Source organism: Mizuhopecten yessoensis, unplaced genomic scaffold (assembly GCF_002113885.1).
Source record: "Mizuhopecten yessoensis strain PY_sf001 unplaced genomic scaffold, ASM211388v2 scaffold716341, whole genome shotgun sequence".
Classification (NCBI taxonomy): domain Eukaryota; kingdom Metazoa; phylum Mollusca; class Bivalvia; order Pectinida; family Pectinidae; genus Mizuhopecten; species Mizuhopecten yessoensis.
In genome coordinates this window covers 315,571-337,166 of record NW_018480068.1, presented here as the reverse complement: position 1 = coordinate 337,166, position 21,596 = coordinate 315,571, and the positions used below count along the sequence as shown (strand labels likewise).

General features: G+C 35.7%; 1 protein-coding gene across 2 annotated transcripts in view; it reads left to right on the top strand.

Annotated features, from left to right (window-relative positions):
• LOC110443333 (inositol-pentakisphosphate 2-kinase-like) overlaps positions 1 to 11,004 on the top strand; it is a 30,553-nt gene extending 19,549 nt beyond the window's left edge. For both annotated transcript variants that reach the window (XM_021487502.1, XM_021487503.1), the window contains 5 exons: positions 2,762 to 3,015; positions 3,525 to 3,666; positions 6,098 to 6,206; positions 6,900 to 6,979; positions 9,123 to 11,004. In XM_021487502.1, coding sequence (XP_021343177.1) covers positions 2,762 to 3,015; positions 3,525 to 3,666; positions 6,098 to 6,206; positions 6,900 to 6,979; positions 9,123 to 9,285 — 748 coding nt within the window. In that variant the 3' untranslated portion in view covers positions 9,286 to 11,004. The remainder of the gene's footprint in view (positions 1 to 2,761; positions 3,016 to 3,524; positions 3,667 to 6,097; positions 6,207 to 6,899; positions 6,980 to 9,122) is intronic.
• The last annotated feature ends 10,592 nt before the right edge of the window (positions 11,005 to 21,596 follow it).

Genomic DNA, 21,596 nt, shown 5'->3' with positions numbered 1-21,596 from the left:
CTCTGTACCAATAAAACAGAATCACTGACAGCAACAGCCGAGGGTCAGATCTCTGTGCCAATAAAACAGCATCACTGGCACCAACAGCCTAGGGTCAGATCTCTGTACCAATAAAACAGTATCACTGTCAGAAACAGCCGAGGGTCAGATATCTGTACCAATAAAACAGCATCACTGGCACCACACCAATTCTTTGGAGATTCAGTCAACGGCTTCACAAACGGACTCCAGGAACAACAGTAAGTACTAAAACAGCATCACTGGCAACAACAGCCGAGGGCCAGATCTCTGTACCAATAAAACAGCATCACTTGCAACAACAGCCGAGGGTCAGATCTCTGTACCAAAAAAACAGCATCACTGACAGCAACAGCCGAGGGTCACATCTCTGTGTACCAATCAAACAGCATCACTGGCACCAACAGCCGAGGGGCAGATCTCTGTACCAATAAAACAGTATCACTGTCAGAAACAGCCGAGGGTCAGATATCTGTACCAATAAAACAGCATCACTGGCACCACACCAATTCTTTGGAGATTCAGTCAACGGCTTCACAAACGGACTCCAGAAACAACAGTAAGTACTAAAACAGCATCACTGGCAGCAACAGCCGAGGGTCAGACCTCTGTACCAATAAAACAGCATCACTGACAGTAACAGCCAATGGTCAGATCTCTGTACCAATAAAACAGCATCCCTGGCACCAACAGCCGAGGGTCAGATCTCTGTATACCAACGAAACAGCATCACTGGCAGCAACAGCCGAGGGTCATATCTCTGTACCAATAAAACAGCATCACTGACAGTAACAGCCAATGGTCAGATCTCTGGACCAATAAAACAGCATCTCTGGCAACAACAGCCGAGCGTCAGATCTCTGTACCAATAAAACAGCATCACTGACAGTAACAGCCAATGGTCAGATCTCTGTACCAATAAAACAGCATCCCTGGCACCAACAGCCGAGGGTCAGATCTCTGTACAAATAAAACAGCATCACTGGCACCAACAGCCGAGGGGCAGATCTCTGTACCAATAAAACAGTATCACTGGCAGCAACAGCCGAGGGTCAGATCTATGTACCAATAAAACAGCATCACTGGCAGCAACAACCGAGGGTCAGATCTCTGTACCAATAAAACAGAATCACTGACAGCAACAGCCGAGGGTCAGATCTCTGTGCCAATAAAACAGCATCACTGACAGCAACAGCGGAGGGTCAGATCTCTGTACCAATAAAACAGTACCACTGGCACCAACAGCCGAGGGTCAAATCTCTGTACCAATAAAACAGTATCACTGGCACCAACAGCCGAAGGTCAGATCTCTGTACCAATAAAACAGCATCACTGGCACCAACAGCAGAGGGTCAGATCTCTGTACCAATAAAACAGCATCACTGACAGTAACAGCCAATGGTCAGATCTCTGTACCAATAAAACAGCATCACTGACAGCAACAGCCGAGGGTCAGATCTCTGTACAAATAAAACAGCATCACTGGCAGCAACAGCCAAGGGTCAGATCTCTGTACAAATAAAACAGCATCACTGGCAGCAACAGCCAAGGGTCAGATCTCTGTACCAATAAAACAGCACCACTGACAGCAACAGCCGAGGGTCAGATCTCTGTGTGCCAATAAAACAGCATCACTGGCAGCAACAGCCAAGGGTCAGATCTCTGTACAAATAAAACAGCATCACTGGCAGCAACAGCCGAGGGTCAGATCTCTGTATACCAACGAAACAGCATCACTGGCAGCAACAGCCGAGGGTCAGATCTCTGTGTATCAACAGTCACACATTTGTATTCTTCAGGTTGCACTTTTCGATACAACTTGACTTATTGAGACAGTTTTGAACAACTGATTGTATTTATAAGTAACACACCTAATCATACTAATATCTTCATATTTGTTGTACTAAAGTAGCACTTGGTACAGTTTTCTAGATCCTGGCTCCATATGCTGCAGTCTTTATAAGTCAGTTGTTATCAGCAAATGAAAGTCTCATGTTTACTCTATGACACAAACTATTTGGGAAGCTTTTATAGGTTAAAGGTTAATTCTGTCCCAAATCTTTTATATGTGGATAACATTGTTTTTGTATGACCCCATTTCTTTGATCTGTTATGCATCTTATGATTGACTGTTTCATTTCCATTTAGACATTCTCTTTTGATAGTGCCTTTTGATATAGCTGGTAACTTGTTCATGCAAGCTACATTCGGAAGGCTGTGTGCATGTATCGATGATAATGATATGTTAATGTATATGTACTGTAGCTATACTTTCCAGCAACTAACTTGGTTACATTTTAATCTTGAGCATTCTGCTCATCTTGGGCGATCAGGTGGTACAGTGGATAGGGCACCTTCCTTTCACCAAGTTGGCCAGGCTTTGATTCCCGATCAAAAGTAAAAAAGTTATGGGGTCACCTGCCCGACCACATGGGTTTTCTTGGGGTACTCCAGTTTCCTCCCACACTAATACCCCTGCACGCTAACATCATTGTCAACAAGAGTGATTGATATAAGTTGAAATAACTTGTTTCAAAAGATGTTGTTAAATAAATAAATTTTATATATTTATATGCTAAACTTGGTGTGGTAAGTTCTGTATTTCACTTTTCAGCAAACTATATGAAGAATTTTGACACCATGAGGTTAATTTGGTACACACTTTCCATCCGGTTGTTTTGTGATATTTTACAACTTTACCATCCCTGTAGCACCTGTACTAAATTCTGTTATTTGTTTTCAGTGAGCTGCACACATTTCTAGATCTGATAGTTGATGCACTCTTGTCCACTCCCGAGGGGGCTAAACCTTCCCAAATCTGCCACACCCAATCAAACCAAGCCACCCCTAACAGCTGTGCTCACAGTAACGGAGGTTCAGAGGGTAAAGGTCATGCCAGTAGTGAGGTCAAGGTCATGAACAGAACCAAGTTATGTTCAAACTTTTGTGCCAAGAGCAGTTATCCAAATATAGACAACTCTCAAAACGATGGTGCTGGTAAGTCCCTGAAAAACATTTCCATATTTATCCTCGTAAGAAAATAAGTCTGATGATGTAGAGGGTCTATAAACAATTTGATATTGTTTTGTTAACATTAGACTAAAACAAACCATTCAAGGGATGCTTCTTTCAGAACTGAGAGAGACCTACAATAGGGTTTTTAATTTGTTACGAAGGTCTCTGGAATTGTCAAACAGTGTCTTCATCTTGCTTCAGAATTCATTTGAAGAGACGTAAATTGGTAGTGTCAGAAAACTTTTAAGTTGTAACAGAAATTTATAGTTTTAGTAGTGTCTGAAATTTATCTCAGAATTCTCTAAAATTGTCGAGACATACATTAAGATTTTGAAATTTGTCTCTAATTTCTGTAGAATTGTAAAAACATGCATTAGAATTTGAAGTCTGTCGTGTAATTTTCAAGAAAATTTACGGACATGGAGTAGTTTACATAACATCATTTTCTCCGTACCATTCTGCTCCATTATTGCCACTCCTGTTTCCCCCAGCGTCTGTGATGTTGTCCGCCCCGGAGTCTGTACTAGGAAGAATTCTCTGTACTCAGCAGTTGGACGACGCGGTTGACATTGATGGGGTATTCCCTCTCTACCAACGAGTCAAGGACCACCTTAAAGCCCACCCTGAGGACAGGTGAGATATCTTCATTACAGGTACAACACAGGTATAGTCATACTTACCTGGTGCTTGTTATACATGTACACTGCATAACAGGTTGTTAATATGGGCTTAAATTTTCACGATTTTGACCCAGAAAAAGAAAATTAAATTTACACAGATTATAATTGCATTTGAAGGAACTCAATTTCGCAATGCTTAGCACAAAGGTGGACCACTGGTCATATAGAGTATCAAACAGTCCAATGAATACGCGTTATTACAGTCTATTGAGCAACAACACCTGTAAGTGTTTGTTGTTAGACAAATCACCAACAAAACTATAAGATATGGTACATTGTACAAATTACCTATTATCAAACATCATTACTCTAGTCACGACCATATGTGTATTTCATGACAACCTTACTGTTATGAAGTTTCTCATCGAGGCTCATTATTAAGGTTGTCATTATTAGGGCCCCATATCGGAGATACGGGTGCCCTTTAGTAATCACTCTGTCTGTCTGTCTGTCTGTCCTTCCACAAATTTTGTTCCTGGCTGATAACTTTGGTATTTATTGACCAATGTACATGAAACTTGGTCAAGATGTTCAGTTCACAAAAATACACATTGAGGTAAAAAGTCAAGGTCATAGGTCAGGGTCACTAGGTTCAAATGTCAAGGTCAAATTTTGCTTCTTTTCACTGATGAACATTTTGTTATGACATGATAAAGCAAAGTTGATCAGAATTAAACAAGGAGTCAACCTGACCAAATGTCAAGGTCAATTGGTCAAAGGTCAAGGTTAAATTTTCTAGCTTTTCGAGGGTGAACATTTTGGTATGACACTTTGGAGCAATGATGCTCAGAATTAAACAAGGAGTCAACTGACCAAAGGTCAAGGTCATCAGGTCAAGGATCCAGGTCAAATTTTCTAGCTTTTCACTAATGTGCATTTTATGACATTATGAAGCAAAGTTGTTTGGAATTAAACAAAGAGACACACCGAGGTAAAAAGTTGAGGTCAAAGGTTAAGGTCATTAGATTCAAAGCCCAAGGTTAAATTTTGTAACTTTTCCCTGATGAACATTTTATTATGGCATTATGCAGCAATGTTGGTCAGAATTAAACATGGAGTCAATTGACCAAAGGTCAAGGTCACTGTGTCAAAGGTCACGGTCAAATTTTGTAACTTTTCCCCGATGGACATTTTGTTATGACTTTATGAAGCAAAGTTGGTCGGAATTTAACAAAGAGTCAACTGACTTAAGGTCAAGGTGACTTGGTCAAAGGTCAAGGTAAAATTTAGTTATTTTTTGCTGGTGAATATTTCATTATGACACTTTGAAGCAATGTTTGTGGGAACTAAACAATGAGTCATTCTTGATGATAATGGGGGATATATTGCCACAAGACGGGGCCCTTACTGACCTGTCAGTGTTCTAGTTTTGCAGATAATTTTTTCGCAAAAACGATATTGACCCGTGAAATTGTGAAAATATCACACACACACACACCCCAGTATAGAGCTGTCACGATACACTTTACCCACGATCCGATACGTATCTCGTTATTTGTACCACGATTTGATTATTTCGATTCGATACACCCTTATGTTAAAATAATTTAAAAAATGACATATGTTATAAGCCGTCGATACACGGAAACCCGAAGCGTTTCCACACTAATTTTCATTTCCTTACCACTGTTCGCCATTTTGATATGAATGCTTTGTGAAAATTGCATTCTCGCAGCTGATTGGCTGAGGGTTTAGAGATCAGCCAATGAAATTGAACGTCTCACAGTCGTTTTTGCTGAAGCGGCATACACTAATATTCAGATCGTGACGTATCGAAAATCCGAAAAAATATATCCTGAATCGAATCGAACATAAATAATCGTGGTGCAAGTGCATCGCGGTGAATCGTGACACCTCTACCCCAGTTTAAACAATACGTATCACGATACTTTGGTCTCGATACAACATGTATCACAATACTGTGGTTTAGGTACAATACATATCACAATACTGTGGTCATGTTACAATACATATCACAATACTGTGGTCATGATACAATACATATCACAATACTGTGGTCATGATACAATACGTATCACAAGACATTTAGTAACAGTAGTAGCCAAAAGAAAAGAAATGTTGCACATTTTTAATGGAAATATTACAACAGAAAATAGACTTGCTCCAAAATGGGCATGACTTTAAAGTTTCACACATTTCACTTCCTTCGATGTGCATGCCGAGTTGGAGCTGTCACTCGCCATGTGGGAATAGATATGAGTAAACTGAATTCAGAAACGACAAAATCCGACTTTTTTTTATCAAAGGTGTATCGTGATTTCCCAAAAAATAGTGTGTATCATACTGTAATCAAAATACTGCGATTTATCATCACAGGATATATCATTGCAACCCTAGTTTTACATGTTTTTCACTTGTGACAGGTGTAAATTTGGAGTGTACGGCCCATTCACCAAGGAGCTTTGGTTGGATCCCTGTATACAAGGTTTTGATACAGCGGACACAGACAGCCTAGAATATGCTGTTTACAAGGTAAGCAGGAAACAAACATACAAAAGGAAACAACTTGAAATAACGCGATTATAACTTGCTTTACTCAAACTTTCCAGGTTCAAGGGAAAAAGACAGGGTCATCAAAATGTTTGTTTTTTTATAAAAGAAAACAATAGTAAGAACATACATGTATGCTGCTGTCATGTGACATGAATCTCCAGTCCAAAAGAGTTCACACCCCTAAGAAAACTTAAGAATATCTTATGAATGATAATCTGAACTTTGCCAGTAAATTGGTGACATGCTGTATAAGTTAATGTTATAAATAACACTGTCATTCTGAAATTGTGAATTATGTCAATTAAAAACTGGTTTAGGGAGAATCCTTGAAAAGTATATAAAGTGGCATGTATCCTTAATTAATGTCTTATACAACTGTATTTAAGGAGCACCTGTAGGTGATTAATTATTGTTTGATTTTATTGTTTTTGGTAGATGTTCAAGTTATATCATGTTCTGAGACCACAGTAGGTATCACAATGTATGATCAAATGAAATTTGTCCAAAGTCAAGTGTATGGCAGATAATGATAGTCTTGATTTTTTAGCCACTTTCAAATGAAAGTTTCCACATTTTTATGCATACTGATGGTAGCAAGAATATATTGAACTTAAATGGTTTTATAAAGTATGGAATTAGACACTGTTATAGAGTTTCTATAATTTTCTTCAGGTCAAGAGGTTCATTGTTTCTAAAACCATGCAAGACTGTTCAATCATGGTTGCCATGCAGAGATGTCCTTCGTGTTCACAGTAAGTTTCTTACATAGAGGATGGTTCCTTTTCAGTCTTCAAGTCCGGTTACTGACCAACTGTCCAATGTCTGTTAGTGAACAACTGTTCCATGTCTGTTAGTGAACAACTGTTCCATGTATGTTAGTTTACAACTGTCCCATGTCTGTTAGTGGACAACTGTTCCATATATGTTAGTGAACAACTGTTCCAGGCCTGTTAGTTAACAACTGTTCCATGTCTGTTAGTGAACAACTGTTCTATGTCTCTTGGTGAACAGTTATTCCATGTCTGTTAGTTAACAACTGTTCTGTGTCTGTTAGTGAACACCCAATATATGTCTGTTAGTGAACAACTGTTCTGTGTCTGTTAGTTAACAAATGTTCCATGTCTGTTAGTTAACAACTACTCCATGTCTGTGAGTGAACAACTGTTCTGTGTCTGTTAGTGAACAACTGTTCTGTGTCTGTTAGTTAACAACTGTTCCATGTCTGTGAGTAGTTGTTAACTAACAGGCATGGAACATTTGTTAAATAACAGACACAAAACAGTTGTTAACTAACAAACATGGAACTGTTCTGTGTCTATTAGTTAACAACTGTTTTGTGTCTGTTAGTTAACAACTGTTCCATGTTTGTTAGTGAACAACCATTCTATGTCTGTTAGTGAACAACTGTTCCATGTCTGTTAGTTAACAACTGTTCAATGTCTGTTAGTGAACAACTGTTCCATGTCTGTTAGTTAATAATTGCCCCATGTCTGTTAGTTAACAACTGTCCAATGTCTGTTAGTGAACAACTGTTCCATGTCTGTGAGTTAACAACTGTTCCATGTCTGTTAGTGAACAACTGTTACATGTCTGTTAGTTAACAACTGTTCTGTGTCTGTGAGTTAACAACTGTTCTGTGTCTGTTAGTGAACACCCAATCTATGTCTGTTAGTGAAAAACTATTCTGTGTCTGTTAGTTAACAAATGTTCCATGTCTGTGAGTGAACAACTGTTCCATGTCTGTTAGTGAAAAACTGTTCCATGTCTGTGAGATAACAACTGTTCCATGTCTGTTAGTGAACACCCGTTCTATGTCTGTTCGTTAACAACTGTTCCATGTCTGTTAGTGAATAACTGTTCCATGTTTGTTAGTTAACAACTGTTCCAGGTCTGTTAGTGAACAACTGTTCTGTGTCTGTGAGTGAACAACAGTTCTGTGTCTGTTAGTTAACAACTGTTCCACGTCTGTTACTGAACAACTGTTCCGTGTCTGTTAGTTAACAACTTTTCCATGTCTGTTAGTGAATAACTGTTCTGTGGCTGTTAGTTAACAACTGTTACATGTCTGTTAGTTAACAACTGTTCTGTGTCTATTAGTTAACAACTGTTCTGTGTCTGTTTGTTAACAACTGTTCTGTGTCTGTTAGTTAACGACTGTTCCATGTCTGTTAGTGAACAACTGTTCCGTGTCTGTTAGTGAACAATTGTTCCATGTCTGTTAGTTAACAACTGCTCTGTGTCTGTTAGTTAACAACTGTTCTGTGTCTTTTAGTCACCAACTGTTCCATGTCTGTTAGTTAACACCTGTTCAATGTCTTTTAGTGAACAACTGTTCTGTGTCTGTTAGTTATCAACTGTTCCATGTTTGTTAGTGAACAACTGTTCTGTGTCTGTTAGTGAACAACTGTTCCATGTCTGAGAGTTAACAACTGATCCATGTCTGTGAGTGAACAACTGTTCCATGTCTGTGAGTTAACAACTGTTCTGTGTCTGTTAGTTAACAACTGTTCCATATCTGTGATTTAACAACTGTTCCATGCCTGTTAGTGAAAAACTGTTCTATGTCTGTGAGTTAACAACTGTTCCATGTCTGTTAGTGAACAACTGTTCCATGTCTGTTAGTGAAAAACTGTTCCATGTCTGTTAGTTAACAACTGTTCCATGTCTGTGAGTGAACAACTGTTCCATGTCTGTTAGTGAACAATTGTTCAATGTCTGGTTACTGAGCTATTGTTCCACTATATACGAACTGAGCTTTTCTTTATGTGGTTGAAATGTAAATGATATAATCTTTTGCCATTTTCATATTCTGACTTCAATTTATTGTTCATTAATCTTGAATATATTCTGTAAACATTTAAGCATTTTCATAAATGTGAACTTTATGATTTGTAGGAGCAAGACTGCTGATGTTCCCCCTTGTCTAACCGATGGTCACGGTAGAAAGTTCCACTACTCCGTTAGCATAATCGATCTAGATCCCAAGCCGTTTGACAAGTTAACTAAATACAACCAGCTGGAAAAAAATATTCTGCAAGCATACACGGAATACCTGTGATAAAAAAAAGTACAGCTGTCATTTCGTCACCTGCAGGTGTGTTCAGGTTATCTTTTGATAACCTGCACTAGTGCCCCAAGTTCAAGGCAGTGATGTTAAGGTCAAATTGTGAGGTCAAGGTTACAAAGTGAGGTCAAGGTGACCTATTGCCATGGCATTATTTGCTGTTATCTGTTTCACAGTATATAAATGGTATATAAGATTACTTGGTTTAGTGAGCTGCCTATTTCACAGTAAGCTATGTGATGATGCTTATAAGCTGTCTGTTTCACAGTGCACTTGTAGAAAAGTGCAACTTGCTTGCAGTTGTGAGCTGTCTCTATATCTAGTGCTCCAGCAGTGTTGGTGCTACTTACTTTCCTTTCACAATTTATATAGTACTCTTTTCACAGAATGATGTGGCCAGTCACAGTAATATTGCCTGACCTTTATTAATAGTTTTAAGTTACTAAGAAAAGATTTTACATTTCTATTTTAACACAGGGTAGTGTTTAACTTGTCTAGACAGTAATAGGTTTACAGGGCTAATTCATAATAAAGGATGTGATGTTCCTGTTTTACAGGGTAGTACGTAAATTGTCTTGACAGTACAAGTGTTGAAACTTTAGGGGATGAAACGCTATTAAAACTATTATGCATTCTTAAAACAGCAAAAAATTATCTGTGATGTTGTCTTAAGTTTGTTTCATGTTAGCTCGTGAACAAAGTACGCTTTTATGATGTAATAGTAATTTTTGTTAAATACTTTTTTATAAAGAAATTGTTTAAATTATTGTTGTAGCAAAATGTTTGTACATGTATTCCTATTATGACCTACCCTTGGTTGTTGTATTGACTAGAATCCCGACAGTTCAGATTGGATGGCGTTAGACAATGCCACAGTTCTGTATTTTGCAATCGAAGGCAAATGATCAAGGGAGGGAAATGATGCCAGGGGAGGTAACTCCCAGATCTGAAGGCACCAAGTTCACATGATGTTTAACTCATTCACCCCTGAAGACACATTTGAACCCTTCCAATTCAAAGGTTGGAATGGTCATTATGAAATTTCAAGGGTGAATGAGTTAACAATACTGATAACATATTAGTTAGATACAGGATAATTGTTAATAATAATTGATGCCATTTACTAAGAAATACCATTAAACTGGGTTTTACTCACAGGGAACTGACATTATCTACCCTCCCCTATAAATAAATGCTATATTCTTACAACCATTAAACAAATGGGTTTTACTCACAGGGAACTGACATTATCTACCCTCCCCTATAAATCATCAGTGATGGGTCCTGGGGGGCTTCAGGGTATTAGAAAGCTTGCCAATTTACTTGCTTTAATAAACTTTTTTTTTCTGTACACTTACTAAAGGGGAGGGGATTCATATTGAGTTTCCAGCAGTGTTCTGGCCCCTTTGAATATCTTAGGGGCTTGACACATAATAATTATACAAATATAAAGGTGACAGAAATAGCATAACAACCATACACTAATAGTGTCAGGCCCCTGTGCTTATATTGTATGGATTAATATGTTGGAATGTATGATGAATGTAAACAATATTGCATGACTTTTCTGTTGTGTTGTCTTTGCATGTTAACTAATATGTCCTATTTAAACTGTACATAATTTTAAGTTTTATTGTATTCTTTTGTGTTCACCAGTCACTTCAGTTTGTTTGAAACTTTCTCGCAACAAATGAAAATAAATTGTAAATAATGAATGTATATTATAAATAGTCTTTTTATGCAAAAACTGATATATATATATATATAAAAATGTAAATTAATTATCTTTATTTTTTTCAAATAATGTGTGAACTAAGATATGAAGTTCTGGTGTCTTGATTCCTATGACCACTATATAAACATGTCAGTGTTAAGTAAGTCTAGTACAACTCAGCTCAGTTCATGTCGGTGTTAAGTAAGTCTAGTACAACTCAGCTCAGCTCATGTCGGTGTTAAGTAAGTCCTGTACAACTCAGCTCAGTTCATGTCGGTGTTAAGTAAGTCTAGTACAACTCAGCTCAGTTCATGTCGGTGTTAAGTAAGTCTAGTACAACTCAGCTCCGTGCATGTCGGTGTTAAGTAAGTCTAGTACAACTCAGTTCAGTGCATGTCAGTGTTAAGTAAGTCTAGTACAACTCAGCTCAGTTCATGTCAGTGTTAAGTAAGTCTAGTATAACTCAGCTCAGTTCATGTCAACAATTAAAAAGCAAGATTTGAACAAAAATCCATTGTTTTATAGATTTCGATTGATTCACCCCTGAAATTTCATGATGAACTATTCCAACCATTGAACTGGAAGAGTTTAAAAGGTGTCCTCAAGGGTAAATGAGTCAATTGACTTACAATTGAGGTTTTGTGTTATGTCACTCTTTATAATCAGTTGATGTTGAACTATAGGAGGAAGGCTAGCAAAGGAACATTTTATCTACAGAATAAGCTACTGTGTAATGCTGGTTTGTTTTCATTTTAAGCAATGCTAGCAAATCGGGGAAAAATTGTCGACAATATATTAATACAATGAATAATTCAGAAGAGAGCTTTGATTCCTCATTTCAAACGATGCTCTCAAAATTGTGACATAATCCTTAAGTCTGTTGACATAACACAAAGTCTGTTGACATAACACAAAAAGTATTAACATGTAAAGACTCTGAAAATGATGTATAAAGTTTGATGAAAAAACTGAAGTTTTGACATAACTCAAGTTTGTTGGCATAATTAAGTTTTTAACATAACTCAAGTTTGTTGACATAATACAATGTTAATTGACATAATACAATGTTAATTGACATAATACAATGTTAATTGACATAATACAAACTCTATTGACTTAATTGATGCTTAAAGATGTTGTCAGTATAGTTTTCATTTAAAACTTTCTTGGTTGGTTGTGTACACATCAGCCAAAATAAATAACATATAATTAAGATATTTCTGATGAAATCCACTATTTATATACTTCAATGCATGTTTGTTGTCAGGTGTTTTGTGGTATTATGCATGTTTATTAGGTCACCTGAGACAAAGTCTCAAGTGACCTATTGCGATCACCTTTTGTCCAGCGCCGTCCGTCATGTGTCGCCTGCTGTGCATCAGTAAACAATTTACATTTTCGACTTCTTCTCCAAAACCCCTGAACCAATTTCAATGAACTTTTGCAGAAACCTTCCATGGCCAAAGGTCAACCAAAATTGTGAATTTTATGACCCTAGGGTCTCACGTTTACCCCTGGGGAAAGGGGGGGGGGGGCAAAATTGATCATGGTTTATAATGGCAAATGATACTTTGGATACTACATGTTGAAAACTTGATTGGAATTATAACCCTGAGTTGACAGTTTGATACTTTGAACATTTTGAGCCAGCCCTTCCCCGAAGGGCTGTAGGGCAGGGCCCAAAGGAGTCTGTGTGCTAAAATTCCTTGTTTAGAATCAGAGGTGCTAGTTTCAAATACTTTTCAGTCTTAAATCTGTATGCTTAATATTGAATAAGATGGTTTTATTGTTTTTTGTCACTTTGAATAATATTTCTGTTCATGTTTTAAAAACAAAAATCAACTCTCTGTATAAAATATCAGAATGCAGGTGACTGTTAAGACCCATGGGCCTCATGTTATATATAAATAATTCATGGTAATAAATCTGTGAATAATGAGCAATTATACAGTGTATTTATATTATTGAAAACCGAAGTATTTTTAAGTCATAATATAGTTGAACAAAAATATCGACAGCCCTTAGGAAAGGACTATGTATGGTTTGGGCCTTTTTTGGCCCCAAAATCCATCAAAATTAAAAATCTTCAATAGAACTTTGAAATGACTGTTTCTTTAATTTTGAATACTTCCCTGGTACTATTATGTAAACATTTATTTAGGTTTTCAATTATGGCTGCCATGGTAACCAGTTAATATTTGCATAAATTATTTGAAATTTGAATATTCAGTAAAATTTGCCAGGTTTTTGCCAAGTTTTTCTTTTAGTTTCCATAGAGCACACTCTTGAACAAACTTTATATTTCTCCTAAAGACATATTACAGGTGCCTACACACTATCCTTTGATTTTGAGTTTGTTCAAACATTTTCTTGGAGAAAAACTATGCAAAATATGACGAAATTCACTGAATAATTGTTTTCTTTCTAATTTATGCAATTTTGAACTTGTTACCATGGCAACAATAATTAGAAATACAAATAAATATTTTCATGACAGTGTTTGGGAAGAATTTAGAATAAAAGAAACAGTCATTTCAAAGTTCATTTAAAGGTTTTGAATTTTGATGCATTTGGGGGCCAAAATAGGCCCAAACCATACATAGTCCTTTCTGGAAAGCTCTGCAGATATCGATGTTATTTTTATAGAAATTTAGAGAATCCTACAAATATTTGTTTAATGGTCAAATTGAAAAATGCATTTCATTTAGTCTGAACTAAGCCAGATTAAATGTGTAAACTGCATAATAATATATTTTCAGTACAGTTTTATTTCCATGATTTTCATATGAAGGCCAAAGATCCCCAAAAAGCATGACAGCTACTTTTTCTAGTCAAGTAACACAAGAGATCTAGACCTCATAATCACAAACTGACAAATCCAACAATGTTTATGTGTGAAGGTATTTTACACAGGGTCAAATCAAAGCTGTTTACAGTATTAAATCTTAATTTGTGTGGATGAATTATGGTAATAACTGATTTGCTTTAATGAATTTTGAGGTCCTTTTGATCTGAGATTACCAATCTAGCATTGTTTAGATTAGTTAAAGATAAAGTTTTGTTTTTGTTTTGTTGTGAAACGATATAAGATAGCGCTGCCTGACTAGCTCTAGAATACACATACAATGTTATTACGGTTGTCTTATATAACTAGGTAAGCTCTAGAATCCACATACAATGTTATTATGTTTGTCTTATCTAACTAGGTAAGCGCTAGAATACACATACAATGTTATTATGTTTGTCTTATCTAACTAGGTAAGCGCTAGAATACACATACAATGTTATTACGGTTGTCTTATCTAACTAGGTAAGATCTAGAATACACATACAATGTTATTACGGTTGTCTTAATTGACGGTTGCTAACTAGGTATTAACAGGTACTGTAATAGACTCATTTTATATATATTTCATCCTATCTCTTTTTATACCTTGAAACTTCATGAATGTATGTTTGTGATGCTGCTATCCAATTGGCATTGTGTCAGCATCAAGTTCTCAGAAATTCGTTCAAGTTCTTTAACTCCTTCATCCCTGAAGACACATTTGAACTCTTCCAATTCAAAGGTTGGTAGAGTTCATTGAGTTAATAATATTGTTTATTTTGTTTAACCAACAATAAGCCCATGTTTCAGTAGAAATGACACCAAATGTTAATTCGGTGTACTGTAATAAGCCCACCTCCTACTTTGAGTCTGAGAATATGTGTTGGCCTCAGGGTTTAATACAATATAAAAAATACATCAGTTATCTGAGAAAGAGATGTTAGTTTCGTAAAAAAAAAAAATCTGACTGAATATATGTTTTAATCATTTCCCTTTAAAGAGTGTACATGTACTTCAATTAACATTGTGTTGAAACTATTGGGTTGAATACTTTTAAAGTTTTCACACTGTAAAAATATCTGTTCTCAGTGCGTTACGGGTAGATGAGATTTAACTGGTTTTCACCATAGAACAATGAGTATCTTGTATATTTATTTCAAATTTCAAGAGAATGAAAACAAATATTTTATGAAAAAAAATAGATTTTATAAAAATTATTTAAATTTTTTTTTTTTTTTCGTTGATCATATTTTGTGAGACAAAAAGAACATTTAGGTAAGCCAATGTATGTTACACACCAATGCATGTCAAAAATATGACAACCAATATTTATATTTACATTTTATGTTGATCAACTTACAGTTCACGCAGAAATCAAGACATAATATTAGTCTTAACACGTTTTAATGTCAGGGTAAATCCATACAGAGGACAGCCACCAGTTGACAGTGGAGCAATGCAATCTCCAACTTTACAGTTATGACGTCATAAGCGTAGCGATGCACAATAGCCCAATGTATGTTATATGGAAATAACATACATTGGGCCCAGTAGAAACATCTAGGCTCTGTGCAGTGGAAATGTAAATTATATATATATATATATATATATCTTTGCTTCATATTTTTGATGATAATTTCCAACACACTTTTAAAAGAAGCAGAACATTCTATATTTTCTTTGATTGTTTTGCTAAAAAGCAGAGCAGTGTTTATTTGGGCTGAAACTATTTTTCAAACTAGAATTAGCCATGTTAGAATGTAGAGTAATAAGAAATATACATATCATTTGTTTTTTCTAACACACAAAACTCTGTGCTACAGCTTGTGACAAGTTGGTTAGTCAACTTTTTACTGGAGACTGAAACAAACCTTACACGGAGTATTCACCGCGTACAGGCCCACTAAACCTCTTGTTTATTGTTATAGGGCTTGATTTTAATAGCTGTGTATTCCGTCTTTGCATATTGCAGAGTTATCTTCTCTTGGGAGCAGGTGTTGATTGTTACATCATTGGTTTGTGTGAGAAAATTACGTTGTTTTCTCAAAAATTGATGACGTTACTCTCACAAACAAGTGACGTAACAATCAATACCTGCTCCCAAGAGAAGATAACTCTGCAATACGCAAAGACGGAATATGATCTACAAAGCATCTTAAATATTTTCTGTGGTGATGAAATGCAAATACAAATATGAATACTCAAAATTTTTAAAGATGTATTTTCATGATAGAATTTATGCATGATAATGGCTAAGAAATAGATTTCTTGTCAAATGAGTCCAAATGAATCCTTGTTTGTGGCGTAAATTACAAACTTCGTAAATCTTGGATCCACAGTGTTATCTAGTCATGTTACCGAGCTGGAAATCAAATACTTTCATCCGTGGCATGTGCCCTAAATGTACTAGAATTTTCTTACAAAAGGAGACCTCTTTATTTACATCAAGAGACTGTAGGAAATTGAAATAATTCATTTTTCATATTAAAACATTTTACAAAGGATTGTTGTCAGATTTAATGTTAATTAATCATAATAAAAGGTTTCAATTGAAACATCTGCTAAGTGGCTTTTACAATGTTTGTCCATCTTGATTTGCAAGTTCTCATATTTGCCAAAATTTATTAAATTCCTTGTAAAATATAAATTGAGCAACTGGGTTACAAACACTTTTAGCTTTCAGGCTATTTTAGGACCACTTTTCGGGTTTCTTTGTTTTATTATTAAGGACCAAAGTCTCAAGTATTGTAAATCAAGAGACAAAGTATGTAAACCTGACAATTTTGCTTATGTGTTTTAACTTCCAGATATATGCTCTAGTTACATACTGGTTATTGTATTTCCTTTGGTCACCATGGCTAGACATATAAAGATACACATGTTACTGTCGCCATTAGGAACATCAGAGAATCTCACTTCATCATACTATGATCAAAGGCTTGTGCTAACATCTATAGCTGTCCTGTTCACTGTTTGGAAAAGAGCAGGTCTTTTTAGGTCTTTTTTGATAAGTCGAGATAATGATTCATGTCTGGAAAAAAAGTTACAGAAGTCGTTCTGTGAGATTTTCACTCCCTTTCTTGAAAAATCACCCACAAAATGCCTGTGTTGATTAGGAAGTTTCTAAATGAGTTAAGAAACAAACATACAAACTGATATTAATAAAAAAGACCATTTGAAATCCAGATAAACTAAAGGAAAACATGTAATGGATAACCATGAACATATTCTCAAGGTGAAGTTAAATATGAGAAGTGAGAAGTGGATTTTTTAATTTCAAACATTATAATTGAGATCATAACATATCTGTTAAACTTTGACATATGAGATTACACACATATCTTTAGTATTCTGACCAAATCTTTTACTTAGATTTTCCTTAAGTGTTACTATTTGAGGACAAAGTAAAACCTCAATATAATGCCTTTTATTTGAGGACAAAGTAAAACCTCAATATAATGCCTTTTATTTGAGGACAAAGTAAAACCTTGATATAATGCCCTTCGTTGGCCATCTCACTTACTGTCAGCATATTTCAATGTCCTCCTTTTTTATTTTATATTTACAATTAATTTCATATCGCTCTAGATAAATCACTAAACCAATCTATAATTTCAACATTTTTGCCTCGCCACCACAAAGTGGAAGCGAGACTAATGTGTTGCTTTTCCGATGAAGGCGGCGTCAACATTAAGTTTTTGCGTTTACGTTAATTTCACTGAAATATGCACTGATGGTCAGAACAGGGCATTGGTGAGACATATAAATCTGAATGGCTTGTTCAGAACAATCGATGGTATTACACTAAGTTTTACTAAATTTAATTGAGGAAATATTTTAAATGATGCAATAGATATTTTTTTCTAATATGATGTCCGTTTTCTAAATGTTGTCTGTCACATGTTTATTCACAGTGTAGAATGTTAAGACTGCTGTTAAATTTGTATTCAATCATAAATTAATAGGTCATAAATTCTTCTCTCACCAAGAAGTTAATAAAGATTGGTGGGGGAGGGGGGGTCAAAGTTCTGTTATGTTAACAGAAACACAATAATATAGAACACCAACATGACCATAGCAATGTATTAAATTTACTTCAGAAGAAAAATTGATAATTGAGCATTAGTTTTGGTCACTCATGGGAACATGGGACACATTGTCTATGATTTATAAATTTACCAAGTAGACACAGGTCCTTGTATCTATGATTTGTAAATCTAATAGCTATACACAGGTCCTTGTATCTATAATTTTGTATATTTACTAGGTAGACATTGGTGTCCATCATTTATAAATCTATCTGACACAGGTGCCTGTTTCTATGATTTACAAATTGATTTTGTTGACACAGACATATATGATTTTTAAACTACAACAGACATAGGCGCCTGTATCTATGATTTATAAATAGACATAGGCGCCTGTATCTATGATTTATAAATAGACATAGGCGCCTGTATCTATGATTTATAAATCTATTAAGTGGACACAGATCTCTGTTCCAATGATTTCGAAATCCATCAAGTAAACACAGGTGTATGTGTCCCAAGATTTATAAATCTACGAAGTATACACAGGTGTATGTGTCCAAGATTTATAAATCTACGAAGTATACACAGGTGTATGTGTCCAAGATTTATAAATCTACGAAGTAAACACAGGTGCCTGATCTATAATTTATAAATCTATTAAGTTGATACAGGTAACTTTATCTTTGATTGATAAGCTACATTGTAGACACAGGCACCTGTGTGGATGATTTATAAATCACAGCCCACCCATATCTATTGCAGTTCAGTAGACAGTAGAAATTCCCGTAAATGCTACTGCATTGTCCTGTAATAAGCCCACCTCACTGCATTGAGTCCGAGGTTATTTATGTGTTAGCCCCCATTTTATGGTGTCAAACGGCAACACATTATTGTGCTGTCAAACGACCCTAGGTATATTGCCACGATTTCAAATGATCCAATTTGTTTCAATCTAATCAGTATCAGTAGATTACAATCAAGCAGTTCTAGTCATTTAAAACAGAACTTAGTTATACAGGTATTAGACGTTCATACTTATAGCCTACTGTAAATAGTAAAGCATTGTACCTAAGAAATCATCTTACCATATATAATCCCTTTGCTGTATTTATCGTTTACAGTAACACGACCCGAGTATGTACAATACATAAACAAATCTTCTGCATTTCTTTATGAAATATTGCCCTAGGCCTGCAGATTATTATGGCATTTCTGTGTAAAAATTACTAAAAAACATCTCCTTTGAGGAGTCCCATTATTTCTATCTTTATATGATATTCCCTGTTGTAAGAATGCAAAACCAAAACAAACACTAAAGCCATTTTGGTCTCTGCAGAGTATATAAAGGCTCCAAGCAGTTTTAACATTAATTGATTCCAATTTATTTGTAATATTCAAATTATTTGAATATTTTATTTATGTTCAAATAAATCTTGAATGTTATTCATGATCTACATGTAATATTAATTGCTACAATTATTTTTTTCATCTAATATTTTGCATATAAAGCTCAAATTTTATATATAAAAGAAAAAAAATAAGAATTTTCCTACAACTGTTTGTTATCGCTCCTATTTTTTTCACATCTATTGAGGGCATATTTACTCCAAAGTCTAGATACTGTTTTTATCTGGCAATTAGCCAATGCCTGGTAATAAGCCCACCCATATATATTGTTGTTCAGTAGAAATGCAAACAAATACTTGTTCATTGTCCTGGTATAAGCTGATCCCCGCTACTTTGAGTGACATTATGTGTTGGAACCCTCGGGTTATGTCAGGATATATACTGTAATCTCCTTAAATTTTGTCCAATTGTCATTACAATGCTGTTCAATTTTGTATATTTATTTTATATCAATACTTATGTATACAATTATAACCACATTGTGGACTTCGGATAATTGTGAATTGAGATTGCAGACCGAATGTATGGCCAAACCTATCCCATGTCAGCTACACAATATATGGTGGCGTGGTTGTAGCATGGAATTACCAGTTGGTGGAGGGGAGGGGGGACTGTAAATTATGACATGGCCCTTTGATAAACAGTATAGAAAGTAAGTGTGCAAGTACATCAAACAGAAGGGTAGCTGTACCGAACAAAACTGTAAAACAACATGCAGATTTTAGTACTAGATTGTTGGTCAACCCCGACACCATCAAGCCAGCTAGAAATAGGACAAGTACCTTAGACAGGACTTGAGACACTCACTGATCCTCCCATATATCCTTGATAAGATAATGAAGTTTTGTCTCACTGTTTTTTTTACCTTTGACTCTTCTTTTCAAAATAATCAGACTTTAAATTGTCCAATGTTGTTAAAGACTGGAAAAAGATTAGAAATGCAATAATAGGTCAAAAATGTCCTTCTTGTTCATGTATGTAGACTTTGCTATGTGATTAATGTGACAGGGCAATTGTTTGAAGTTAAATAGCTAAAGTAAAAAAATGGTAATGTATATATAACATGTATCAGATGTTTCATTTAAAACTTTCAGGAATTTATTTACTAATATGCTTTGCCAGGAGGTCAAGCAGTGGTCATATACTTATGATTATAAGGAATGTTTATATACATTGTATAAATATGGCAAAAAATTAACATGTTTTGTATTTTCAACAGTACACATATAGTCTTGTCACATGGAATGTTGTGTGTCGTATAGTAATGCAAGGTCCTTGGAGTGTTGGAGTGACCTGCTAGTCTGCAGGGTTTGATAAAGTTCGAAGAGCAAAACACAAAAATTCAGGTGATATAGAAAAAGTTTGAGAAGTGTCACCAGTTCTAGTATTTGAGAAAAAACACACACAAATGGTTCTAATATTTGGGTGACACACCAATCCTCAGGTGAAAAAAGTGTAGGAGCAACACCAGTTCTAGTGTTTCACGAGTTATGTCTCATGATTTATGTCTGTTCACAATTACAATGTGTGCCGTATTGTGTTGCTTTGTAATCTCTTTCTGAGTTCACGTTGGAATTTTCTCCCTTTTGTTGCATACATATATTAGATTTTTTGTTAAGCTTCATCAATTCTTGTTTACTATTGTTACAAGAGAAAATAAAGGTAATTATAACATCACCTTACATCATTGTTACCTTCTCTTTTCATACACTGTATATCTTGAATATGACATTTTTTAGCTCACCTGCCCAAAGGTCCTGAACGGCCCAGTAGATTTGGACTAAATTTGGTCTGGAGCATCCTTTGGCCAAGGGGACTCGATTTTGTATAAATGATGGGTCTGGCCCCCTGGGGGCTGAGGGGCGGGGCCAAATAGGGGATATAGCAAATTCTTTAAAATCCTTCTTCTTCTGTAGGAATGAAAGGATTTGTTCCATATTTAGTCTGAATCATCCTTGGGTGAAGTGGAACCAATTTTGTGTAAACAGTGGGTCTGGCCCCACAGGGGCCTGAGGGGCGGGGCCCAATAGGAGAAACATAGCAAACTTTTTAAAATCCTTCTTATTCAGGAATAAAAGGATTTGGACTATATTTGGTCTGGAGCATCCATAGGCCAAGGGGACTCAATTTTGTATAAATGGTGGGTCTGGCCACCCTGGGGGCCTGAGGGGTGGTGCCCAATAGAGGAAACATAGCAAATTATTCTTTAAAATCCTTCTTCTGTAGGAATGAAAGGATTTGGTCCATATATGGTCTGAAGCATTCTTGGGTGAACAGGAACCAATTTTGTATAAATGGTGGGTGTGGGTCTAGCCCCCCCCCCCCC